At 47.3% G+C, this 25,060-nt stretch overlaps 1 protein-coding gene across 7 annotated transcripts; it reads right to left on the bottom strand.

Moving 5' to 3' along the window:
• Nucleotides 1-508: 508 nt before the first annotated feature.
• Nucleotides 509-24,831, bottom strand: usp15 (ubiquitin specific peptidase 15). Of its 7 annotated transcripts, none has more exons than XM_084701430.1 (22): nucleotides 24,726-24,831; nucleotides 22,777-22,904; nucleotides 22,000-22,130; nucleotides 20,181-20,307; nucleotides 18,491-18,636; nucleotides 17,331-17,392; nucleotides 16,895-16,978; nucleotides 11,335-11,479; nucleotides 10,701-10,898; nucleotides 9,574-9,732; nucleotides 8,514-8,738; nucleotides 8,050-8,133; nucleotides 7,697-7,791; nucleotides 7,157-7,345; nucleotides 6,836-6,927; nucleotides 6,392-6,658; nucleotides 5,571-5,641; nucleotides 5,136-5,251; nucleotides 4,892-5,041; nucleotides 1,979-2,082; nucleotides 1,679-1,767; nucleotides 509-1,120 (listed from the first exon to the last, which is right to left on the bottom strand). In XM_084701430.1, the coding sequence occupies exons 1-22, from the start codon at nucleotides 24,812-24,814 to the stop codon at nucleotides 848-850; spliced, it is 3,024 nt and encodes a 1,007-aa protein (XP_084557556.1). In that variant the 5' UTR covers nucleotides 24,815-24,831; the 3' UTR covers nucleotides 509-847. The 7 variants fall into 7 exon arrangements, with proteins under 7 accessions (XP_084557556.1, XP_084557550.1, XP_084557552.1 ...); XM_084701424.1 differs by having other exon boundaries at nucleotides 5,571-5,656; nucleotides 10,725-10,898; XM_084701426.1 differs by having other exon boundaries at nucleotides 509-1,090; nucleotides 5,571-5,656; nucleotides 10,725-10,898.
• Between the last annotated feature and the right edge of the window lie 229 nt (nucleotides 24,832-25,060).

The following is a 25,060-nucleotide window of genomic DNA, read 5'->3' as shown; positions in this document are numbered from 1 at the left end:
TGTGAAAGAGAGGGGGTGTGTATCACTGTGAAACAGAGAGGAAGGTGTAGCACTGTGAAACAGAGAGGAAGGTGTAGCACTGTGAAACAGAGAGGAAGGTGTAGCACTGTGAAACAGAGAGGAAGGTGTAGCACTGTGAAACAGAGAGGGAGGTGTAGCACTGTGAAACAGAGAGGAAGGTGTAGCACTGTGAAACAGAGAGGGGGGTGTATCACTGTGAAACAGAGAGGAAGGTGTAGCACTGTGAAACAGAGAGGAAGGTGTAGCACTGTGAAACAGAGAGGAAGGTGTAGCACTGTGAAACAGAGAGGAAGGTGTAGCACTGTGAAACAGAGAGGAAGGTGTAGCACTGTGAAACAGAGAGGGAGGTGTAGCATTGTGAAACAGAGAGGGAGGTGTATCACTGTGAAACAGAGAGGAAGGTGTAGCACTGTGAAACAGAGAGGAAGGTGTAGCACTGTGAAACAGAGAGGGGATGTAGGGGTGATGGAAAACAAAGCACAAAAAGTTCAAAAACAAGTCTATGCATTATGAAAACCATAAAAATAATAATTATTCAGTATTCTTTCAAATGACATACATGAAGTAATTCATAATGAAATCATCATGAAAATGTAATACTCCTAATGATATGCATAATGAACTGTGGCAGGAGGGACTGTAGATCCTGACTGGGCTCAGGTTCACACTATTTCAGGAAGTCAGTCTCGTCTAAGGGAGTTGGAGACACAGTGACCCTAACCCGCTTTGGCTGGAGCATTCTCTGACCCTGCGGTGACACAGTTGGCCAGCATGTCAGGCAGCCACACCCTGACTCTGTAGCTTCACATTTCTGTCTGGACGGATCTCAGTTAGATTTCATGGTGACATCAAAACTAGGCTCCTCCTCCTCTTCTTCCGCCTCCTCCTCCTCCTCCTCCTCCTTCTTGTTGTCGTTCACATCTTCCTCATCACTGACAGCTGTGGCTCCCTGAGCAGATGCACTCCTCTCCTCCTCCTCGTCGTCCTCCTCCCCTTCCTCTTCATCTCTCTCCTCCTCCTCCTCGCGGTCCAGTTCAAAGTAGCCTGTTCCTTTCACAGTGTCCTGCCGCTGGTAAAACAGCACATATGCTGCTTTGGACTGGAGACACACATCATTTCAAGTTCGTGACAACCAAACTTATTTCAGCATTTTCATATATGTATGTCTAAAAGGGTTAGGGTTTCTATTAAATACTCAGTAGTATTGCATTTACATTACATTTACATTTAGTCATTTAGCAGACGCTCTTATCCAGAGCGGCTTAAATTAAGTACAGGGACAGGGTTAGTACAGCCGGGAATCAAACCAGCAACCTTTTGATTAATAGCGCGATTCCCTAACCGCTCAGTCATCTGACTCATTGCATCTGACCATCGGACCAAGTTCTCAATAATACTATAGTATGGTAGCATACTAATAATAATACTATAGTATGGTAGTATACTAATACTACTAATTATACTATAGTATGGTAGTATGCAAATACCAATAATAATACTATAGTATGGTAGTATACTAATACTACTAATTATACTATAGTATGGTAGTATGCTAATACCAATAATAATACTATAGTATGGTAGTATACTAATACCAATAATAATACTATAGTATGGTAGTATGCTAATATTAATAATAATAGGTAGTTATCCTCACCACTATCTGGTCCTCGTTGGCAGTTGACACACTGCTGTCATCAAAGTTGAACCACTTGCCATCATCCTTGTTCTTAGCGTAGGCTGTATCTGAGAGGCAAGATGCACCAGGCATTACCTTCTGTGTGTGTGTGAAGTGTGTGTGACTGGTTGGTGTGTGTGTGTGAGGCATGTGTGTGTGGCGTGTGTGTGTGTGTGTGTGGGGGTGTGTGTGTGTGGTCTGTGTGTGGCATGTGTGTTTGTGTGTGTGTGTGGTCTGTGTGGTCTGTCTGTGTGTGTGTGGCATGTGTTCTCCACTTACAGTGCCCGCCTCCCATCCCTCCGTAGTGGTTGGATACAGCAATGAGGTCGTAGCGACAGGGCCCGGTGTTGGGGTTGATGAGGAACTCGGACATGTCCAGGTTTCTGTTGACACAACAAGGTTAGTTACAAAGTACTGTAATGCGTTAAGAGTAACGAGTAACATAACGGTTAGGGTGTGTCCCTAATGGCTAGGGTGTGTACCTGATAGTTAGGATGTGTACCTGATAGTTAGGATGTGTACCTAATGGTTAGGGTGTGTCCCTAATGGTTAGGGTGTGTACCTGATAGTTAGGATGTGTACCTGATGGTTAGGATGTGTACCTGATAGTTAGGGTGTGTACCTGATAGTTAGGATGTGTACCTGATGGTTAGGGTGTGTACCTGATAGTTAGGATGTGTACCTGATAGTTAGGATGTGTACCTGATAGTTAGGGTGTGTACCTGATAGTTAGGGTGTGTACCTGATGGTTAGGATGTGTACCTGATAGTTAGGATGTGTACCTGATAGTTAGGATGTGTACCTGATAGTTAGGATGTGTACCTGATGGTTAGGGTGTGTACCTGATAGTTAGGATGTGTACCTGATAGTTAGGGTGTGTACCTGATAGTTAGGATGTGTACCTGATGGTTAGGGTGTGTACCTGATAGTTAGGATGTGTACCTGATAGTTAGGATGTGTACCTGATAGTTAGGGTGTGTACCTGATAGTTAGGGTGTGTACCTGATAGTTAGGATGTGTACCTAATGGTTAGGATGTGTACCTAATGGTTAAGGTGTGTACCTGTAGTTAGGATGTGTACCTAATGGTTAGGATGTGTACCTGATAGTTAGGATGTGTACCTGATAGTTAGGATGTGTACCTGATGGTTAGGGTGTGTACCTGATAGTTAGGATGTGTACCTGATAGTTAGGGTGTGTACCTGATAGTTAGGATGTGTACCTGATGGTTAGGGTGTGTACCTGATAGTTAGGATGTGTACCTGATAGTTAGGATGTGTACCTGATAGTTAGGGTGTGTACCTGATAGTTAGGGTGTGTACCTGATAGTTAGGATGTGTACCTAATGGTTAGGATGTGTACCTAATGGTTAAGGTGTGTACCTGTAGTTAGGATGTGTACCTAATGGTTAGGATGTGTACCTGATAGTTAGGATGTGTACCTGATAGTTAGGATGTGTACCCGATAGTTAGGATGTGTACCTGATAGTTAGGGTGTGTACCTAATGGTTAGGGTGTGTACCTGATAATTAGGGTGTGTACCTGATAGTTAGGGTGGGTACCTCAAATCAAATCAATCATTTATTGTCGCATACACCAAATTGCTTCAGTGCAGCAAAATTCTTAAAACTTACTTAGATACAGATAACAAAGTAACATAGTAACATATACCAAAAATAACATTTAACATTTTAACACTATAACACTATAACATATAACATTAACAAGTAACAACAACACAAGAATAGCTAGCAGCAGTTTAAAATGTGAAGTGAGGAATATTAAATAAGTTAAACATTTAAAATTGTGCAAATATATGTAGGAAGTGTGGTTGTATGAATGGGGGAGCAGAAAGTGAATGGTGATGGCGACTGTTCAGTGGATCAAAGTTGCTGATTCCCCCCCCCCCCCTTTGCAGCTTCCTGAAATCCACAATCATCTCCTTGGTTTTGCAGACGTTGAGAGATAAGTTGTTGTCTTGGCACCATGCTACCAAGCCCCTTACCTCATCTCTATAGGCGATCTTATCGTTGTTAGAGATGAGACCCAGGATGGTAATGTCGTCTGCAAACTTCAGGATGATGTTAGAACTGTGTGCTGCCACACAATCCTGCGTGTACAGGGAGTACAGGAGGGGACTGAGTACGCAGCCCTGGGGGGCCCCAGGTACTGAGGGTCAGTGAGGAGGAGGTATGGTTTCCCATTCTCACCACCTGGGGAGTAAGGCTGGGCGGTATGACGGTAGAAATGTGTCGGGAGAGATTTGGCTATACTGGTTCAACCGCGGTATACTTTTCAGTGTTTCCCACACATGGAATAATTTGTGGCGGTGCACATATTGCGTTTCGTTTTTAACACTATTTAGGTTAAACACGCAGCAAATTCTTTCAGCTGCTTATCCTTTCCCTGCTCTCCCTCCGTCTCTCTGTCACTTACGCGTCTTTCTCACATAGTCACAACGTCAGCACACGTTAGCAACGATGCATACATACACCGTTCTAGTAAGACAGACAGCTATAACAGCAAGCATTCAGCATTAGTGCCGTAGCTAAAGATCTAGGAAAGTTCAGGCTACTTTATGCTAGGTACCTACGAACATGTATTAATCAAAGGTTCCCCTTCGTTCTTTTGGTGAGAAGTCTCAGGAGCTAGCTACTTACCCGGCATCATGGAGCCAACCAGTTAAATAGTTATTTAGCACTAGCGTTGCTACCTGCATATGCAGAAATTATTTGTTTGTGGTTGATTTTGTGAAGGTGTGAATCATTTTGGATGAATATTTAATATAATAAAGTTCTGTGTAACAAATTATTAACAAAGGAATTATTTTGAACCCCCCCCCCGTTTGTCTGAGGGCATTACTGCGGATAGCATGACTGCGCATCAGCCAATCGGAACTCTCGTACTCTTAACCTTTTTGAGTCTTTTGTTTTTAACTCAAGTGTTGTCTCATGTGAGGCAGTTGTTTTTGTTTGTAATAAATAATCAAGTGTGATGATGAAGTACGGTATGGTTATTTTGTACCATTTCATAATTGAATTTACTATATCAATTACTATACCGTGATATATACCGTAACCGTGATATAAAATTACTCATACCGTGATAGGAGATTTTGGCCATATCGCCCACCCCTACTGGGGAGGCTACCTGATGGTTAGGGTGTGTACCTGAGGTGAAGGGTGTGTGTGTACCTGAGAGGGAACTCCACCAGGGCGTCCAGCTTGTCCCTCATGTAGCGGCTGTATGAGAAGCGCTTCAGATGTACCACCAGCACAGGGGGCAGAGCCCACAAGTCCAGCTTCTTACTGGCCTGCTGGTGCTGCTTACAGCTGGGGCAGTACCTGGTACACACACACACCATACACTCAGAGAATGAGCACCTAAATACCCCCCAGCAGCAGTGTGAGTAAAAGGGCAGTGTGAAGCCAGTCTCACCAGGGGTCTTCAGCTCCCAGCTTCTCTGTGGTGGTGAACAGGTCGATGCAGTCCCTGAGCTTGAAGAATGCCTTCTTCTGGGGCTTGTATTCCATGCTCTCGTGCTTTTCAAAGTCCTGTCAGGATAATCCACATGGATCACCATGGCAACATGCTGGCTCATGACTATGTGACAGTCCAATCAAACTAGTTTATGATTCATTTGGTAATCTGCCTAGCCTAACTAGTGTACTTTTCTGGAATTTTCATTTACAGGTCAATTTCAATGTTGCACGGTAAGAAAGCTAAACTGGGTTAATGATTAGGAGGCCCTGAGTGTTCTGTTAGGACAGTTTGATCTCTCTAACGTGACAGACTTAAAACGTGTTGATAGTTTGGATTTTGGGATGTATAAAAGGATAAAGATTTCTATTTCCAAGACGACACGGGCCTTACCTCTGCAACACTCTCATCAAAGTATTTCTTCTTGACCTCCGGTTCCCAGTCAAGAGAGAGATAGGAGCGGTCTGCAAAACACAACACTGAAGGTAGGACAGGAAGGGACTTCTGTTTTGACTGTTAAGATGTTACGATAGTTTATGAAGATCAACATGCTGTATTAAGATAGTATGTGAGGGTTGTGTGTGTGTGGTACTGTGTGTGAAGTAGTGTGTGAGGGGTAGTGTGTGTTGTAATGTGAGGTGGTATGAGATAATGTGAGGAGGTGTGAGGTTGTGTGAGGTAGTGTGAGTAGGTGTGAGGTGGTGTGAGGTAGTGTGAGGTAGTGTGAGAAAGTATGAGGCTGTGTGCGGTAGTGTGAGGTAGTGTGAGGTAGTGTGAGAAAGTATGAGGCTGTGTGAGGTAGTGTGAGGTAGTGTGAGATAGTGTGAGGTGGTGTGAGGTAGTGTGAGGTGGTGTGAGGTGGTGTGAGGTAGTGTGAGGTGGTGTGAGGTAGTGTGAGGTAGTGTGAGGTGGTGTGAGGTAGTGTGAGGTGGTGTGAGGCTGTGTGAGGTAGTGTGAGGTGGTGTGAGGTAGTGTGAGGTGGTGTGAGGTGGTGTGAGGTGGTGTGAGGCTGTGTGAGGTAGTGTGAGGTGGTGTGAGGTGGTGTGAGGTGGTGTGAGGTAGTGTGAGGTAGTGTGAGGTGGTGTGAGGTGGTGTGAGGTGGTGTGAGGTAGTGTGAGGTAGTGTGAGGTGGTGTGAGGTGGTGTGAGGTGGCGTGAGGTGGCGTGAGGTAGTGTGAGGTGGTGTGAGGTAGTGTGAGGCGGTGTGTTCCGCACCACTGAGCCGCAGGTGGCCCTCGTCGAAGCGTATCTGCCTGGGCTCGTCCTGCAGGGAGCTGAGCTGCGTCTTGCCCATGTTGTTGAATTGGAATGTAAAGAGACGCTTCTTCTGCACCGTGTGCTGCCCTTTGCTCTCAGGACCAATCCCATTCTCCAGGTCATTGTCCCCACCCATTGAGTCCTCGGATTGGCTATTGTCGTTCTCGGAGGGCAGGTCCTGGTCCTGGCTGGACTCCTCGTCCTGCTCGTCAGTCTCCATCTCACCTGCAACAGATGGAGCACGTGTTTGAGAGTGTGAATGTGTGAGTGTGAGAGAGTGTGTGTGAATGTGTGAGTGTGTGTGTGTGAGAGTGTGTGTGAGAGTGTGTGTGAGAGTGTGTGTGTGTGAGAGTGTGTGTGTGTGTGTGTGAGAGTGTGCGAATGTGTATGTGTGTGACTCACTAGGGGAGCCCTCCTCCAGGATCCCGTTGGTGGTGTTGCCGTTGACAACGTGCTCCTCTCCATCCTGAGGAGCGACTGAGCGCAGGAACCGCCTGAACACAGGAGCGTTACCATGACAGGAGCGTTACCATAGCAGCACACGCACAATGGACCACTAGCAGCACCCTGCCTGTGTGTCCTGTCATGGTGACGTGTGTGTGTGCTCTAGCAGCAGCCTGCCTATACATTTGTGTGTGTAAATGTGTCTACATATGAGTATGTGTGAGTCTGATTGTGTGCCTGTGTGTGCGTGAGTGTGTGTGTGTGTCTGTAAGTGCATACCCCAGGCGTAGCAGCAGCATGTTGTACAGCTGGTCCTCTCTGAGGCAGCGCGGGACAGACAGCAGGAAGGGTAGTCCGAACAGAGGAGTGCTGGTGTGGTTGTAGCCCAGTTGCTTGTTCTTCTCCCTCAGGTGCACCGGAATCACCACGTGGTCTGCATCCTCCGCCCGACTCACGCTAACCTCAAACCTACTCAGGGCAACTGAAGCTCAGCAACCCCAAACCCTCTCACCCTGCAGTCTGTAACCCTCTCACCCTGCAGTCTGTAACCCTCTCATCCTGCAGTCTCTAACCCTCTCACCCTGCAGTCTGTAACCCTCTCACCCTGCAGTCTGTAACCCTCTCACCCTGCAGTCTGTAACCCTCTCACCCTGCAGTGTGTAACCCTCTCATCCTGCAGTCTGTAACCCTCTCATCCTGCAGTCTGTAACCCTCTCACCCTGCAGTCTGTAACCCTCTCATCCTGTGTGACTGCATGTGTGTGACTGTGTGTGTGTGTGTGTGTGTGTATGTGTGCGTGTGACCTCCAGCTACACTCACACGTAGATGTCGTCTCTCTCCATGATGCTGCTGAGGTTCTCGCTGGTGGCAAAGATGCGATGGAAGCGATGGTTGTAGATGTCCGTCACAATCATCTGAGTCCAGACAGGTAACCTCAGATTAACAACAGACTTCTAATCTCAAATGAACACCACGCTTCTAATTTCAATCTAAGATTTACAAAACACTTTCAATCTCAGATTAACACCAAGCTTCTAATCTCAGATTAACACCACATTTCTAGACTCAGATTAACACCATGCTTTGAGACTATCCGACAATTAATAAACCCTTTAACTCAATCTCCATAGATGTAATGGAGGACCTGAAGGTTTAAAATAAACAAATGTTACCTTGTCAGATGAAACTCCAGACAGACTGCACAGCGAGATGCACAGGTCAGATATGTTACCCACCTTGGGCACTGTTATCTTGTACTGAAACACACACACACTGTCAGCTGGTACAGAAACACACACACTGTCAGCTGGTACAGAAACACACACACTGTCAGCTGGTACTGAAACACACACACTGTCAGCTGGTACTGAAACACACACACTGTCAGCTGGTACTGAAACACACACACTGTCAGCTGGTACAGAAACACACACACTGTCAGCTGGTACTGAAACACACACACTGTCAGCTGGTACTGAAACACACACACTGTCAGCTCTTACAGAAACACACACACTGTCAGCTGGTACTGAAACACACACACTCAGCAAGTATATAAACACACAAAACCATGTTTAGGCTTGGTCATGGGATCCAGCCTGACCAGGTAGGGTTCTAGGTCAGGGGTCAGCGGTACCTGTGTGGGCTTGGTCATGGGGTCCAGCCTGACCAGGTAGACCTCCAGTGTGCGCTCCTTCTTCATGGGCAGTGGCAGGGTCAGGTAGCAGAAGGGGTCGAATGTGACGGACACCTTGGAGCAGACAGGACAGACCAGCGTAGACTTGAAGAGGCCGTGGAAGATGTCCACGATGATGGAATCGTTCCTCTTGACATGGTTCTCCCAGGCTTCCTCAGCAACCACCTGTGGAGGGTTAGGGTAGTGTAACCCAAATGTAGTTGTTGCCAGTGGATCTAGTGTACTTATCGACAAGCCCTCAGGTGTAAGTAAAAGTGCAACATTGCGCAAACTTTAGTTGCAAATGAATGTAACTTTTAAGGTGACGAGCAAGAGGCAAATTGTCTGTATGTGTGAAAACAGCTTTATCTCGCACGTCCGTTTTTTTAATTTTTACATATATAGAGCCTAAATATATATATTGTTGTGATTCTTTTCTCCCTCCAAAATAATGGTAGGGGAAACACTGAGATGTGAGAGGTATAGAGAGGTGGATAGAGAAGCGGAGAGTACAAAAGAGAGGTGGAGAGAGAAAGCAGTAAATACAGGAAGAGATAAAGAGGGGTGGAGACAGAGAGGGGCAGGTGGGTAGGGAGGTGTAGGATTAGGTGGTGTTAGGGAGGTGTAGGGTTAGGTGATGTTAGGGAGGTTAGGGTTAGGTGGTGTTAGGGAGGTTAGGGTTAGGTGGTGTTAGGGAGGTTAGGGTTAGGTGGTGTTAGGGAGGTGTAGGGTTAGGTGGTGTTAGGGAGGTTAGGGTTAGGTGATGTTAGGGAGGTTAGGTTTAGGTGGTGTTAGGGAGGTGTAGGGTTAGGTGGTGTTAGGGAGGTTAGGGTTAGGTGGTGTTAGGAGGTGTAGGGTTAGGGTTCGTTAGGGTTAGGGAGGTGTAGGGTTAGGTTGCGTTAGGGTTAGGGAGGTGTAAGGTTAGGTTGCGTTAGGGTTAGAGAGGTGTAGGGTTAGGTTGCGTTAGGGTTAGGGAGGTGTAGGGTTAGGTTGCGTTAGGGTTAGGGGTGGAGGTCTCTACCTTGTCGGGACGTCCGTCCGCATCCTTTAGCAGGATGTAGGGCTTCCTTCGGATGCGGTTCAGATCCTCGTGGAGACCGTCCAATAGGAAGGCCAAGAGCTCATGGGAATCCTGCTGCTGGTAGCCAGAGAACTGGGGGGCGAAGCGCCCCACCTGGGTCTGACACACACACGCATAGGTACGCATACACACACACACAAACCCAAAACATGCACGTACACACACCACAAATCAGATGTATATACACACATGCACAGATGGATATACACACACATACAGATGTATATGTACACTATGGCATCCCCAGAGAGACTGGGCCTGCCCTGGCCTCCCAGCACCAGGGACAGTGGCTCAAGCCCCTCACGGCCAGGCCGTGCGCCGGCCCTTTAAGCAGTTTCCCGCTTCCTGTTGGGGGTACGAGCCACATGGCTGCGACTGGTTCACTGATCAAAATCTTTTTTGTAGAAAAAGTAGAGTTTTTGTTCTGTTGTCTTTGTCTGGAAGTGTGTGTCTCAGCCCTGGGTCTCTCTCTCTCTGTGTCTCAGCCCTGGGTCTCTCTCTCTCTGTGTCTCAGCCCTGGGTCTCTCTCTCTCTGTGTCTCAGCCCTGGGTCTCTCTCTCTCTGTGTCTCAGCCCTGGGTCTCTCTCTCTGTGTCTCAGCCCTGGGTCTCTCTCTCTCTGTGTCTCAGCCCTGGGTCTCTCTGTGTCTCAGCCTTGGGTCTCTCTGTGTATCAGCCCTGGGTCTCTCTCTTTGTCTCAGCCCTGGGTCTCTCTGTGTCTCAGCCCTGGGTCTCTCTGTGTCTCAGCCCTGGGTCTCTCTGTGTCTCAGCCCTGGGTCTCTCTCTCTCTGTGTCTCAGCCCTGGGTCTCTCTCTTTGTCTCAGCCTTGGGTCTCTCTGTGTCTCAGCCCTGGGTCTCTCTGTGTCTCAGCCCTGGGTCTCTCTCTCTCTGTGTCTCAGCCCTGGGTCTCTCTGTGTCTCAGCCCTGGGTCTCTCTGTGTCTCAGCCCTGGGTCTCTCTCTCTCTGTGTCTCAGCCCTGGGTCTCTCTCTCTCTGTGTCTCAGCCCTGGGTCTCTCTCTCTCTTTGTCTCAGCCCTGGGTCTCTCTGTGGCTTGACACAACACATACACAGACAGCTCAGACGGACTGATCACCTTGAAAGGTCTGGGGGTGACGTAGCTGTACCGCCCGGCCCACATCTGCCTGATCAGGTCTGCATACACCTTGGCAATCTCCCCCTTCATGCCCAGAGGGTTGTCCTCATTCAGTTCCTCACTGTACTTGTTCTTCAGGAAGTACTCCGTCAGCGGAGGCACGTTGCTCAAACACTGCAGACAGAGGAAGGGAGGAACTCACCTATTGGCTGGCTCAGTCTACATGCTTGTTTCAACCGAGGCCTGGTGTTGGTATTGGGAGGAACAGGTGTGTGTGGAGGTGTGTCCTTGGACAGGTGTGTGGGGAGGCGTGTCCTTGGACAGGTGTGTGTGGAGGTGTGTCCTTGGACAGGTGTGTGTGGCGAGGTGTGTCCTTGGACAGGTGTGTGTGGCGAGGTGTGTCCTTGGACAGGTGTGTCCTTGGACAGGTGTGTGGGGAGGTGTGTCCTTGGACAGGTGTGTGGGGAGGCGTGTCCTTGGACAGGTGTGTGTGGAGGTGTGTCCTTGGACAGGTGTGTCCTTGGACAGGTGTGTCCTTGGACAGGTGTGTCCTTGGACAGGTGTGTGGGGAGGTGTGTCCTTGGACAGGTGTGTGTGGTGAGGTGTGTACCTGGACAGCAGAGTTCATGAAGCAGGTGTTCCCCAGGTTAGAGAGCCCACAGAGGCCCGCCCGCTCGCTTGCTTTGCTCTTGTCTGGGAGTTCGTAGCTGTTGTAGGGGTGGTAGGAAGGGAGTGTGTAGCTGGAATTCTTCACACTGCCCAGACACACAAGTCAGGATGAAGCTATGTCTAGTTCTACTGGTGGATGTAGTTTAACCAATAAGAATATTTTGGGGTCCGATATTCTCCTAATTCTTATGTGAAAAAATATTGATGACAGACTTTAAAGCTAGAATAAATAAAAGACATAGTATCATTATTGATATGGCATATTTAGAAAGCATCTTTAGAAAGCATTCACCACAAAAAACAAAATAACATCTATACTACTTGTTGTTTTTAACAGGCTGTGTGTGGCTGCATTATTTCACTGCTTTTGTCATCATCCTAAACCTATACTTTAATTGTTTCTCCATCTTCAACACCTCGGTCCCTAACTCTTCACTCTGTTGGCAAAAATTAAACAAACTTTGAATATGAAAGCACCTTCAGTTTAATACAACACAATACCCTGCTGACAGATATACTGGTGGCCTCTACTGCAGAGTACAGAGCTGAATCAGCAACTGGCTCTCCAGAACACAACCAGGAACACAGCCATCACAACCTGGAACACAGCCTTCACAACCTGGAACACAGCCTACACAACCTGGAACACAGCCTTCACAACCTGGAACAACACAGCCTTCACAACCAGGAACACAGCCTACACAACCAGGAACACAGCCTTCACAACCAGGAACACAGCCTACACAACCAGGAACACAGCCTACACAACCAGGAACACAGCCTACACAACCAGGAACACAGCCTTCACAACCAGGAACACAGCCTACACAACCAGGAACACAGCCTTCACAACCAGGAACACAGCCTACACAACCAGGAACACAGCCTTCACAACCAGGAACACAGCCTACACAACCAGGAACACAGCCTTCACAACCAGGAACACAGCCTTCACAACCAGGAACACAGCCTACACAACCAGGAACACAGCCTTCACAACCTGGAACACAGATAAACATTTTAGGCCATACCGCCCAGCCCTATTCCTTGTAACATGTTAATGTTAGCTGTAACTTCGACAACCAATATTTCTATCTCCTGTTGACTGAACCTTCTATTTCTTTTCATCGAATCACCCACGGTGGCAGTAACATGCAGGCGTTTTCTCCTGTCTTTTAACGGTGCGCTAATTAACAATAAAGGGCGGAGTAAGGCGCTGTTTACCCGACGAGGATCTGGTTTGATAAATACCACACAAAATGCGGAAATACACCGTGCGCTATTTGCGGTTGGGCAAAGGTGCAGATTAAGCTGCGGCTGCAATGTTAGTAAATGAGGCTCTGACTGACTGTCTCCCCACCTTCAAGAAAAGGCTCTTGAAAAGACGCACTTGTTCCGGGAGTACAACTGCACTTAGGAATGTTTGGCTGGACCTGATGTTTCCTTCCCAGGATTACAATGACTCTTATTGAGAGACTTGTTGCTCTTGTTGGTTAGTTGTAACTGACTTAAAACTATTGTACTTGCTGTGTAATATAATTTTGTTGCTTGCTTTTTTTTCCACAGGTACACCCTTGCACTTTTCAAGGTTCATGTTGTTTAATTGTATCTTGTTTAACTACATGCTCTTATGGTTCTCTTATTCAGTTTTCATGATGTATGCGTCATGTTTTTGTTACCCGCAATGTTTGGGGCTATCTGGTTGTATGAACTTTTGTAAAGCTGTATTTTGGAAGTCGCTTTGTATAAAAGCATCTGCTAAATGCGTAAATGTTAATAAATCTGTCAATTGAATTTCAATTTTATTTAAAATGTTGTTCAAAATATCGTGATACGTATTGTATTGTACAACCAGTATCGTGATACGTATCGAATCGTGAGTTGAGTGTATCGATACACCCCTACAGCCTACACAACCAGGAACCCAGCCAACTCAACCAGTAACACAGCCTACTCAACCAGGAACAAGGCCTACACAACCTGGAACACAGCCCACACAACCAGGAACCCAGAACAGTCTGGAACAACACAGCGTTCACAACCAGGAACACAGCCTACACAACCAGTAACCCAGAACACAACCAGGAACAACACAGCCTACACAACCTGGAACAACACACCCTACACAGCCTGGAACACAGCCTTCACAACCAGGAACCCAGCCAACTCAACCAGTAACACAGCCTACTCAACCAGGAACAAGGCCTACACAACCTGGAACACAGCCCACACAACCAGGAACCCAGAACAGTCTGGAACAACACAGCGTTCACAACCAGGAACACAGCCTACACAACCAGTAACCCAGAACACAACCAGGAACAACACAGCCTACACAACCTGGAACAACACACCCTACACAGCCTGGAACACAGCCTTCACAACCAGGAACCCAGCCAACTCAAACAGTAACACAGCCTACTCAACCAGGAACACAACCTTCACAACCAGGAACACAGCCTACACAACCAGTAACCCAGAACACAACCAGGAACAACACAGCCTACACAACCTGGAACAACACACCCTACACAGCCTGGAACACAGCCTTCACAACCAGGAACCCAGCCAACTCAACCAGTAACACAGCCTACTCAACCAGGAACACAACCTTCACAACCAGGAACACAGCCTACACAACCAGGAACAACACAGCCTACACAGCCTGGAACACAGCCATCACAACCAGGAATCCAGAACACAACCTGGAACACAGCCTGCACAACCAGGAACCCAGCCTACTAAACCAGTAACACAGCCTACACAACCAGGAATCCAGAACACAACCTGGAACACAGCCTACACAACCAGGAAACCAGAACACAACCTGGAACAACACAGCCTACACAACCTGGAACAGAGCCTACACAACTAGGAACACAGCCTACACAACCAGGAATCCAGAACACAACCTGGAACACAGACTACTAGATGTTTGAAGTCTACTACTGACTCCTTCACAGACAGATCAGCTTGAGACTGAAGACGATCCCAATCCAGGCTCCTGTGCTCTCCTGCTGCTCCACATCCTTCCTCGGGTCCTCACCCCGCTGCCCTCTCCTACACTCTGACATTACCTCAAAACCTAAACTGATGTGACACTCTTCTGATGAAGAGGTAGAGAAGAAACAAAGAAAACATACAGACAGACATCAGGAGATTGTAGACAGAGAAACAGACATGCAGGAACAGAGACCTGTGGGTTGGGAGGAAGACCACACCAGCAGAGTTCCACTGATCCAGCAAGACTGAAGACGTAGCCTCACAGCTCAGCCCTCTTTCCACCCTGCTGTCTCCTAGCACGTCTGCTAGCCCCTCCTCCCTCCTGTCTGCTAGGCCCTCCCTCCTGTCTCCTAGCGCTTCTCTCCGGTATCCCAGCTCATCTCCTAGCCCCTCCCTCCTGTCTCCTAGCCCCTCCCTCCTGTCTCCTAGCCCCACCCTCCTGTCTCCTAGCCCCACCCCCCTGTCTCCTAGCCCCACCCCCCTGTCTCCTAGCCCCTCCCTCCTGTCTCCTAGCCCCAGCCTCCTGTCTCCTCGCTCTACTGCCTCAGGCCTCAGGCACCACCAACAGCACAAGAGCATTTCATCTCAGCCCACCGTAACCTCGACCTAGCCCAGACCTCGGTCAGACCTATCCCAGTCCAAGCTCAAACCTAGCCCACGCCTAGCCCAGACTAGTCCACCCTAGCCAAGACATACCCCCGGCCTAGCCCTAAGCCAATCCCAGACGCAATCAGGCCTGACATTTCCAAGCCTGTTCCTTTTCAGAGCAGCAAATCTCAGGAAAGTCCACTGTCTACAGACTGAGCCTGGTGTTTGAGTTTGGGGAAATGGAGAGACAGCCTGGCCTCCTCCTCTTCCTCCTCAGTCCCAGCAGGGTAGCTCCTGTCTTCTGTATGTCATCTCCTGCTGTCCTGTCCCACGCTGCACCTCTGCTGACACTGTTAGCACTAGCAGCTAGCACTGGCAGCTAGCACTGGCAAGCTAGCACTGGAAAGCTAGCAGCTAGCACTAGCAGCTAGCTCTGGTAAGATAGCAACTAGCTATGATACACAACAAACAGCTTCAGAAGGACGAGGTGCGGCAGAGAGACAGAGAGAATGTAGAGGGGGAAGGAGAGGGGGCAGAGAAAATGGGGGAGAGAGTGAGTAGAATGGAAGGAGGAGAAAGTGTAGAAGGACAGAGAGGAACAGGAGGAAAGAGTAGGATGTGCTGGAGAGCTGGAGAGAGAGTAGGATGTGCTGGAGAGATCCAGCAAGTGAAAGAGGCCAAGGGAAAGTGAAGAGAGAATGAAGCAATAGAGAGAAAAGGGAGGAGATTGTAAAACACGTGGGGTGGTTGCAGGGCTTGACAGGAGAGAAATGAGGGAGGATGGAGTGAGCTGATGCTGCCGTCTTCAGAGCAAACACACTCTCATCTCCAGGACCTGCTGAATATGTGATCAGACACCTCTAACCCTGACCTGCTATTGGAGCGTCACAGAAAACTAGCAGAGTTAGGGTGAGCAGTGGGAGTCTGTAGAAGACAGCTCAGTAAAACAGGGATGAAGGGGCAGATGAAATATATTCTGAAGGTCATAGATACTGCAGAATAGGCAGTACAATGAGCTCATTGGAGAGGTAGGGAGGTGGAGAGAGGAAGAGGGAGGGAGAAAGAGAGGAAGAGGAAGAGGGAGGGAGGAAGATAGGGAGAGGGGGTCAGATGGCTGAGTGGTTAGGGAATCAGGCTATTAATCAGAAGGAAGGGGGGAAGAGAGAGGGAGGAAGGGGGGAAGAGAGAGGGAGGAAGGGGGAGAGAGAGGGAGGAAGGGGGGAGAGAGAGGGAGGAAGGGGGGAGAGAGAGGGAGGAAGGGGGGAGAGAGAGAGGGGGGGGGAAGGGGGAAGAGAGAGAGAGGGAGGGAGGAAGGGGGGAAGAGAGAGAAGGAGGAAGGGGGGAGAGAGAGAGAGGGGGGAGGAAGGGGGGAGAGACGAGATAGAGGGAGACAGAACTAAAGGAGGATGAGAGTGTGTGAGAGACCGTCTAAGAACAATGTCTTCACTATCCATCATCACAGCTATGATAGCGTCAGCCTATAGCTACGCAATCCACAACCCTACATGCTGGAGCACACATTGAAATAGCAGCAAATACATAATTGAATGCTGTGGTTTTCCCACTGTTGACGGGACATCTGTTAGACAGCCTCCCATCCCCCCAGCACAGACAAATCCCTGCAACAGCCTTAGCTGAACACAGCCTCCCTCCAGCAGTGCTCCAGTCACACCATCATGTTGTCCACAAGATGCATGTCTAATCATCATCTGACGACACTCTTCAAATCAAATGTATTTGTATAGCCCTTTTTACACGCAAGCATGTCACAGAGGCCTTTTCAGGGCACTCTTCTCATAAAGAGTGACACACACACACTCACTTTAACCTTCACACACCAATCACCTCCAACACATGTGTGCACACGAACATACATACACACACACACCCCTCGACACACAAGGTCTTACTTCCTGCTGTTGAAGCTGCTGTTATGGTTGTTTGTGAGAGGTGAGATCTTTGGCAAAGCAGAAAGGCTGGAAGCACCCGATGACCTTCAAAAGATCAGAATATAGAGTTCAGAAGATCAGAATATAATGATTTAAAGATAAAAATTAAAGATGCTTCCAACAAAACCTCAACAACAAATGTTAAATGACATCAGCCACTAAAGCCAAGCACACAGACCCATACAGGCCAGGCTGGAACCCTCCCCCTCTAACCCTCCCCCTCTCACCCTCCCCCTATAACCCTCACCCCTCTAACCCTCCCTCTCTCACCCTCTAACCATCCCCCTCTAACCCTCCCCCTCTAACCCTCACCCCTCTCACCCTCCCTCTCTCACCCTCTAACCCTCACCCCTCTAACCCTCCCCCTCTAACCCTCACCCCTCTCACCCTCACTCACCTGGGAGATGAGGTTCCTCTGGGCCAACTGCCATCCTCATTCTTCTGCTCAATGACAAGCACCTGCAGCCCAACACTTACTTCAGCACAAACAATACTTCAAAGAAAGACATTCAAATACCAGAACCCCAACTCTGCCAATGCAATATTGAGTGTCTACTCAGTGTGGTTATATACTCAGTGTGGTTATATACTCAGTATGGTTATATACTCAGGGCCTCAGTTACTAACATTGCGACCGCAGCTTAATCTGCGCCTTTGCCCAACCGTAAATAGCGCACGGTGTATTGCCGAATTTTGCCTGGTATTTATCAAACCAGATCCTCATCGGGCAATCAGCGCCCATTAATATTAATTAGCGTGCAGTTAAAAGACAGGAAAAATTGCCTGCATGTTACTGCCACCATGGGTGATTCAAAGAAAAAAACAGTTCAGCGAATAGGAGCTAGAAATATACACACCCACTTTCCCTTATACCCTCCCAGCAGCGGTAATCTGCGTTTTTACTCAAGTGCGCGGCCTTTGTAAATACGGTGTTATGTCTTTACCCACTATTTCACACCTGAAATGGGTGCAATCCTGTTAGTAAATGAGGCCCTCAGTGTGGTGTTTATATATTAAGTGTGGTTATATACTCACTATAGTTATATACTAAGTGTAGTTATATAGTCAGTATGGTTATATACTCAGTATGGTTACACTGTATATTCAGTATGGTATTCAGTATGGTTATATACTCAGTGTTGTGTTTATATAGTCTGTATGATGGTTATATACTCAGTATGGTTATACTGTATACAGTATGGTATTCAGTATGGTTATATACACAGTGTTGTGTTTATATAGTCTGTATGATGGTTATATACTCAGTATGGTTATACTGTATTTTCAGTATGGTTATGTATTCAGTATGGTTATATACTCAGTGTTGTGTTTATATAGTCTGTATGATGGTTATATACTCAGTATGGTTATACTGTATACAGTATGGTATTCAGTATGGTTATATACTCAGTGTTGTGTTTATATAGTCTGTATGATGGTTATATACTCAGTATGGTTATACTGTATACAGTATGGTATTCAGTATGGTTATATACACAGTGTTGTGTTTCTATAGTCTGTATGATGGTTATCTACTCAGTATGGTTATATACTAACCTGCCCCTGGTACAGACCAGCGTCCTGGATGGTGCTGTCTGGCTTGCTGAGGGGCTCGAAGGTGTTGCTCATGTACTTGTTCCAGAGGCGCGTCTCTCTCTCGTCTGGGATGCTGAACAACTTCCTCATCTCCTTCTCTATGACGTCTTCAGAGAAGTGGACAGACAACCCCAAACACAACAGAGTATCATTAGTACAACTATATAACATGGGATTTTCTATATCTTAGTGGTTAGAGAAGTTGACTGAGGATCATGTCGCAAGTTTAAATCCCCCCGTGTGATGCTGTGAATAAAAATGTCTGCTAAAGGAAATACGTTACTTTACATAAATGCATGACACTAAAAGACACAGGTTGTAATCTGATCATCAGTGAAGAGCATCAGTGTTACCCTAATCCTAAACCAGGAGCACAGCAGTGTGGATTCAGGAGGAACAGGAGCACAGTGACAGGATTTTCTCAGCTTCAGGAAAGATGCTGGAAGCAGCATCAGGACCTGTTTATGCAACCAAAGAGAAGTGTGCATGTCCATTCCTACAGGTGTGTGCGTGTAGGTGTGTGAGCGTGTGAGTAGGTGAGTGTGTGTGTGTGTGTGTGTAGGTGAGTGTGAGTAGGTAAGAGTGTGTGTGTTTAGGTGTGTGAGTGTGTGTAGGTATGAGTAGGCATGTGAGTGTGTATGAGTGTGTAGGTATGAGCAGGGGCGTAGCCAGAAAAATATTTTTGGTTAGGCCTTGAAAAATATGGATAGGCATCTTTTCAGTTTTTTTTCTTATTTACTTTGCGTTGTGCACAGTGTCTAAGGTAGGCCTTAGAGCAAATTGGGTAGGCCTGTGCCTCCCTAGGCCTACCTGTGTCTATGCGCCTGGGTATGAGTTTATGTAGATATGAGTGTGTGTATAAGTGAGTGTGTGTAGGTATGAGTGTTAGGGTTATTACGTAGCGCGTTAGTACTATAGTGTCACACCTGGGGGACACTGATTAGCTGCGAAGCGCCTGGAAGCGCTTGGAAGCGCCGTCTTTTTTCTTTCGGCGCCCATGTTATCAAATTGGATGCCCGTAGTTGTTTTGTTTGTTTGAGAGAAACTAGTTGTCACGCGTTGAACACAACACACACGTGTGCAGACATAGCCTACCGAAAGAGAACCCCCAAGTCGATTTTGGAAATCATCGGTAAATTCAAGGAGATGGACGACACCAAATTAATTCTCGAAGTTGAAAAGCACAGGGAGTTGTATGATCCCCAGCACCAACTTTACAAGGACAACGTAGAGAAAGATCTATGCTGGGCATCTATGCTGGGCTGGGATCTATGCTGGGCTGGGATGCTGTTGGGGCGGCTGTTGGAATAACATGTTTCCTAAATATAGCCTATGCCATGTTTATGTACCATGTCAGCATTACATGTGAAAAAGGAAAGCTCGGAGGAGCTGAAAGCTCCGGCGCGGAGAAATGCGCATCTGGTGTGAAGAGCCTTGAGCCAGTCTTAGACGATCGTCCCGCTTTCGACGCAGTGTGTCCCAGGCGTTAGGGTTAGTGCTATAATGTTAGGGTTAGTACTATAGTGTTAGGGTTAGTACTATAGTGTTAGGGTTAGTACTATAGTGTTAGGGTTAGTACTATAGTGTTAGGGTTAGAACTATAGTGTTAGGGTTAGTACTATAGTGTCAGGATTAGTACTATGTAACCTACCGATAGTGTCAGCTTTGCTGAAGCGTCTGGTAACCAGGTTCTCCATGTCTCCATCTTCACACAGCTTCAGCTCTGTCAGGTACACCTCTACCTTGCAGTGCTTCACAAACATCCCCTGCTCCACCACCTGCACACACACACACACACACACACACACACACAGCTTGACCCTAGAAAACCACCACACACAGCTTTACAGTTCAGTACACAAACCCAGAGTTGACTTTTGTCAACAGAGAGATGTAATTCATACTGGGAAAATCAGAATCAATTACTATTTTCTAATATGGAGGCAATTACACCTGATTCAAACAACCACTGATGGGTATAGCTTAGTGGTATAACTCAGTACAGTAGAAGAGCATTTGAATGTTGCTCAAGAGATCACAGGTTCAAATCCCGTCCTGTAAGTCACAATATAAAAGTGTCTGCCAAATAAACACATTATTATTGATCAGCAAAACCAAACTGGGCCATAAAAAGGGTTAGGGTTAATCTCAACTAACCAGATGACCACCTCTCTCCTCTATCTTCTATACTCTTTTGCTGCTCAGCCTAGATCTCTGCTCTCTGCTGCTCAGCCTAGATCTCTGCTTTCTGCTGCTCAGCCTAGATCTCTGCTCTCTGCTGCTCAGCCTAGATTTTCTGTTCTCATGTGGACTGCAGATATGAGCCAGTCACAGAGACTCTTAATATAGCGGCGTATCGTGGAGACATCTGGGGGTCCCACCTCTTAGCCCCCACAGAACACAGAGCTCCCACCAATGAGGTACATGCTTGCCCCCCTTCCTTTACCACCCAAGGCAGGCACCCCCTTCCCAAAACATCCATGTGTTTCAGAAAAACAAATGAGTAATCACAAAACTTATAACAAACAAACAAACAGATTCACAGGTAGACACCATGCTAACCTCCCCCCCCAAATCCACACACACACTCCCATCATCTCTGAACCAAGCACACCCACATTCTCACAATCTCCTAACCACCCACCCACACTCAGTTCTACTATCTCCAAACTCCCCCCCCCCTCCCTTCTCTCCTGAAACGTCCGACGCTCTCTCTCCCTCCGCTTGACCTCAGCCTTTCTCCACTTCAGAAACAGGAAACAAGGACACGAGGAACCCAAACCTGAACCGTGCGAGAGCCTCCTCCGGGCCCGGCCCGCTCCTACACACACAGAACCACAAAGTTGAGAATATGAAATAAAAGAACCTCCTGCATGTTGTGTCTCGCTGAGCGTTCCATGTAGCGTTCCAGTCACCCAGAGCTCTCTGAAAATAGAAGCCCCTCGCCACTTGATACCTCCACATACATGGGGAGGGGGGCAGGGGGGGCAGCAGGCAGCCATGATGACATGACTGGACAGATCTGGAAGTGCAGCCAGATGGAGGCAGCAGGCTGGCCGCTACGGTCACAAATAGCTGCACTGAACCTGCTCTGCCAACACAGACTGGCCGGCAGTCCACAGTCCAGTCCCTCAAATATTTTACAAAACAGTAAACTAAAAATATTGATCAACATTGTGAAAATGTAATGTTGAAAAGTACCAGAACAGTTGATATTCTGAACAGAATCAGGTAAATTGTGAAGAACAGGTGTGTCAAGTGTTGAGTGTTTTAGTCTGCGACAACACAGACAAAAAATCAGCGTTAACTTAGTCTATCGGCCTATATTTTCCCTCTATAACCTCACCAATAGCAGTGTTATAGCTCGGATTCAGCAAAAATGTCCCTTTCTCATTGGTTAAAAACTGCTCCCTCTACCTGCAGATTGCCTGTGATTGGCTCAGCTGTCTGAGATGTTAATATGACCTCACCTTGCGTGAAATGGCTTCCTGTCCCTCGCTCAGTCCGTACCAGCTCACTAACTTAGTCCAGCCCTCTGTTGGGACCAGAATGTAGTCAAGCTCATCAATGAGATGCTCCTTGATGGCCAGAACATCCCCATCTAGAGAGAGAGGGAGAGAGAGAAAGAGAGAGGAATGGGAAAGAGACAGGGGGAGAATAAGGGAGGAGAGAGAGGTAGAGAGTATTATGGGGAAAGAGTGAGGGAGGAAGAGAGAGGGTGGGATAGAGGGGCAAGGAAAGGGAGAGTGAGAGGCAGGGAGAGAGAAAGAGAAGCAATGGAAAAAGAAATAGGGCGAGATACAGAGAAGCAGGGAGAGAGTCAAATTGTGTGGAAGGCCGAACCCATCTACTCCAGGAACCAGGACAAACAGCTTTTATCATGCAACTCTACTCTAACCCCATCATGCTATCTACTCACACCCTAACCCTAACCCTATCAAGCAGCTACTCTAACCCTCAGCCTCAAATACAACGTTCTCACACAAACACTGAAATAACACCTGAGCCTTTTATGAACTCAAACTGTTATTAGTCAACAGCAGTCATTGGGCCCTTTGTATGTCTCATGTAGTCCATCTGTATGTTTCTCTGTATGATGTTGACTTGGATTCATGACAGCCTATATTGGTTGGGCAGTTAGGGTTAGTTCATAGGGCGTGTTAATTTGACATTAATACTGTCATTATGGGTAAGGGTGAACAGAAAAGAACGTTATTGTCTGTCCAGGATTGTAGGCAGGGTCTCACCTCTGAGAAGACCTGAGTTGTCCACATGTCCTGGGTACACATTCTGATCTCCCATCTGCTGCTTCTCCCAGCTGTCGTATCCCACATACTTCTTCCACTGCTTAAACCAGCGGCTGTCCACCAGGTACCTGTGTATGCAGTAAGGGCAAAACACTATCAAATCAGATATAAATGTTTAGCCCTTTTAACAATCAATGTCAGAGATGCCCACAGATCAGCACCTATAACCTAAGAGGTGGTCGTCTGGTCTTTAAACTACCCAGATGCTCCCATGTTACCCCGCTCCTCATCTCCCTCCACTGGCCTCCCATCATGGCCCGTATCAGATTCAAGACCCTGGTACTGATCGTCCGAGCGGTGAACGGGACTGCACCCAACTACATCAAGTCTCTCTTGCAGCCTTACACCCCCACCCGCCACCTACGGTCTTCTTCAGACAACCGCCTGGTGGTCCCACCGCTCAAGAGCGCCCGGTCCCAACACAAGCTCTTCTCCTGTCCGGCCCCCAATGGTGGAATCAACTCCCCACCTCCATCAGGGACACTGACTGTCTCCCCACCTTCAACAAAAGGCTCAAGACGCACTTTTTCCGGGAGTACAACGACATTTACGAATGCTTGGCTGGACCTGATGTTAGTTTCCTCCAGGATAACAATGACTCTTATTGAGAGACTTGTTGCTCTTGTTGGTTTGTTATATTTGTCTTAAAATTATTGTACTCACCGTGAAATATACTATTGTTGCTTTTTCTACAGGTTCTTGCTGTTTAATTGTAACTTGTCTAACTACATGCTCTTATTGTTCTTCCTTTTGGGACTTAGTTGGTTTTCACAATGTATGCTTCATGTTTGGCTACCCGCAATGTTTGGGGCTATCTCGTTGTTATGATCAGTGACCTATGCACTTTTGTAAAACTCTCTCTTGGAAGTGGCTTTGGAAGCGTCTGGTAAATGCATAAATGTAAATGTAAGAGAAGGACAGGAAGAGCACAGATGTTCAACAGATCTGAACGACCGTTAGTCTGGACCCCCGTTAGTCTGTACCAACATTAGGCTGAAGGTCTGTTTGTTTTTAGAGACACCATATTACACCATGGATACTCAAACTGGCCTTGTTCTCCTTTGTTATCCAGAGAGCAGAGTATTGCAGTAAATACAGGGACATTTTCCCGAGGCAAGTAGGGTGAAGTGCCTTGCCCAAGGACACAACATCATTTGGCACAGCCAGGAATTGAATTGGCAACCTTCTGATTACTAGCCCGATTCCCTAACCGCTCAGCCACCTGACTCCCATAGCTACCCCTAACCCTAGCCCTACTCTCTAGCCCTAATAGCTCTAACCGTTCTAACTAAAACTGTGCTCGCTATACTGAGCTGGTAATTGAAAATACAATAGTCAATAGGCTTTCAATAGGCTTTTGTACCAAATACAAATTCCTGGCAAATAACAAAGTTGTTAGTCTGTCCCGTATGTGCTACCGTCTCCGCTGCGAGCAGCTGCGTCGGTAATTCTGACAGGTGCTTTTCACCCCATGGTGAGCTCACTTACAGCCGGGCTGAGAGCTAAAATACCGAGATAAGTCTCAACATTCACACTCCATTATTATGTTCAGAATGTGACAGTCTCAGCTACGTGGTCAGGTACTAGCAGCAACAGGCGATGTCCCAGCCCTCTTTGGTAATTTGACTTTTACTTAAATTAGTTAAATGTATAGTTAGCTAAGAGCTACGTAGCCTAGCTAAGTAGCCATACAGTCTGAGTTATAGGAAACTCTTAACATGCTAACATCAGCACTGCCACCAGTGACTGAATGCTACCGATCTAGACCGCTAGGCTACTGTCAACACGGCCAGTTGTGCCACTTAACATACGTTTAAGATAGTGACAGTCCTAGCAGAGCGAGCTAATTGCTACATAAACGCATTAAAAAGTCACTGTTGAACTCCTACCAAGTGTCTCCTTTTCGTAGCTGTGTTTTGAGAAGCGCTACAACCTCTCCTCTCTGGGTTTCCAGATCCGCCGCTCCTCCTTCCGCCATCTTTCCTTGGACATCACTCGTTGCATGATGGGAAAGCAAAGCGTCACCGAGGCACGTGTTTCCTTGCCAATCGGCGCGCTACGCTGGTGCGAAGACAGCAGAAAACCAGCTCGTGAAGCGTGTTTCTATTCGGATCATTCTGGCAGCCTCTCGCAGATGTGTAATAAGACCGCGCATTCAAAAATAGTTAGAGAGCAATAGACTTATCCTAAATAAGTACAGAAAATTGTGACATTCACGGTTTAA

Source organism: Hypomesus nipponensis, chromosome 7 (genome assembly GCF_054491055.1).
Source record: "Hypomesus nipponensis isolate SF chromosome 7, ASM5449105v1, whole genome shotgun sequence".
Classification (NCBI taxonomy): Eukaryota; Metazoa; Chordata; class Actinopteri; order Osmeriformes; family Osmeridae; genus Hypomesus; species Hypomesus nipponensis.
The sequence above is the reverse complement of the archived record's forward strand: the minus strand, read 5'-3'. Positions and strand labels throughout refer to the sequence as shown.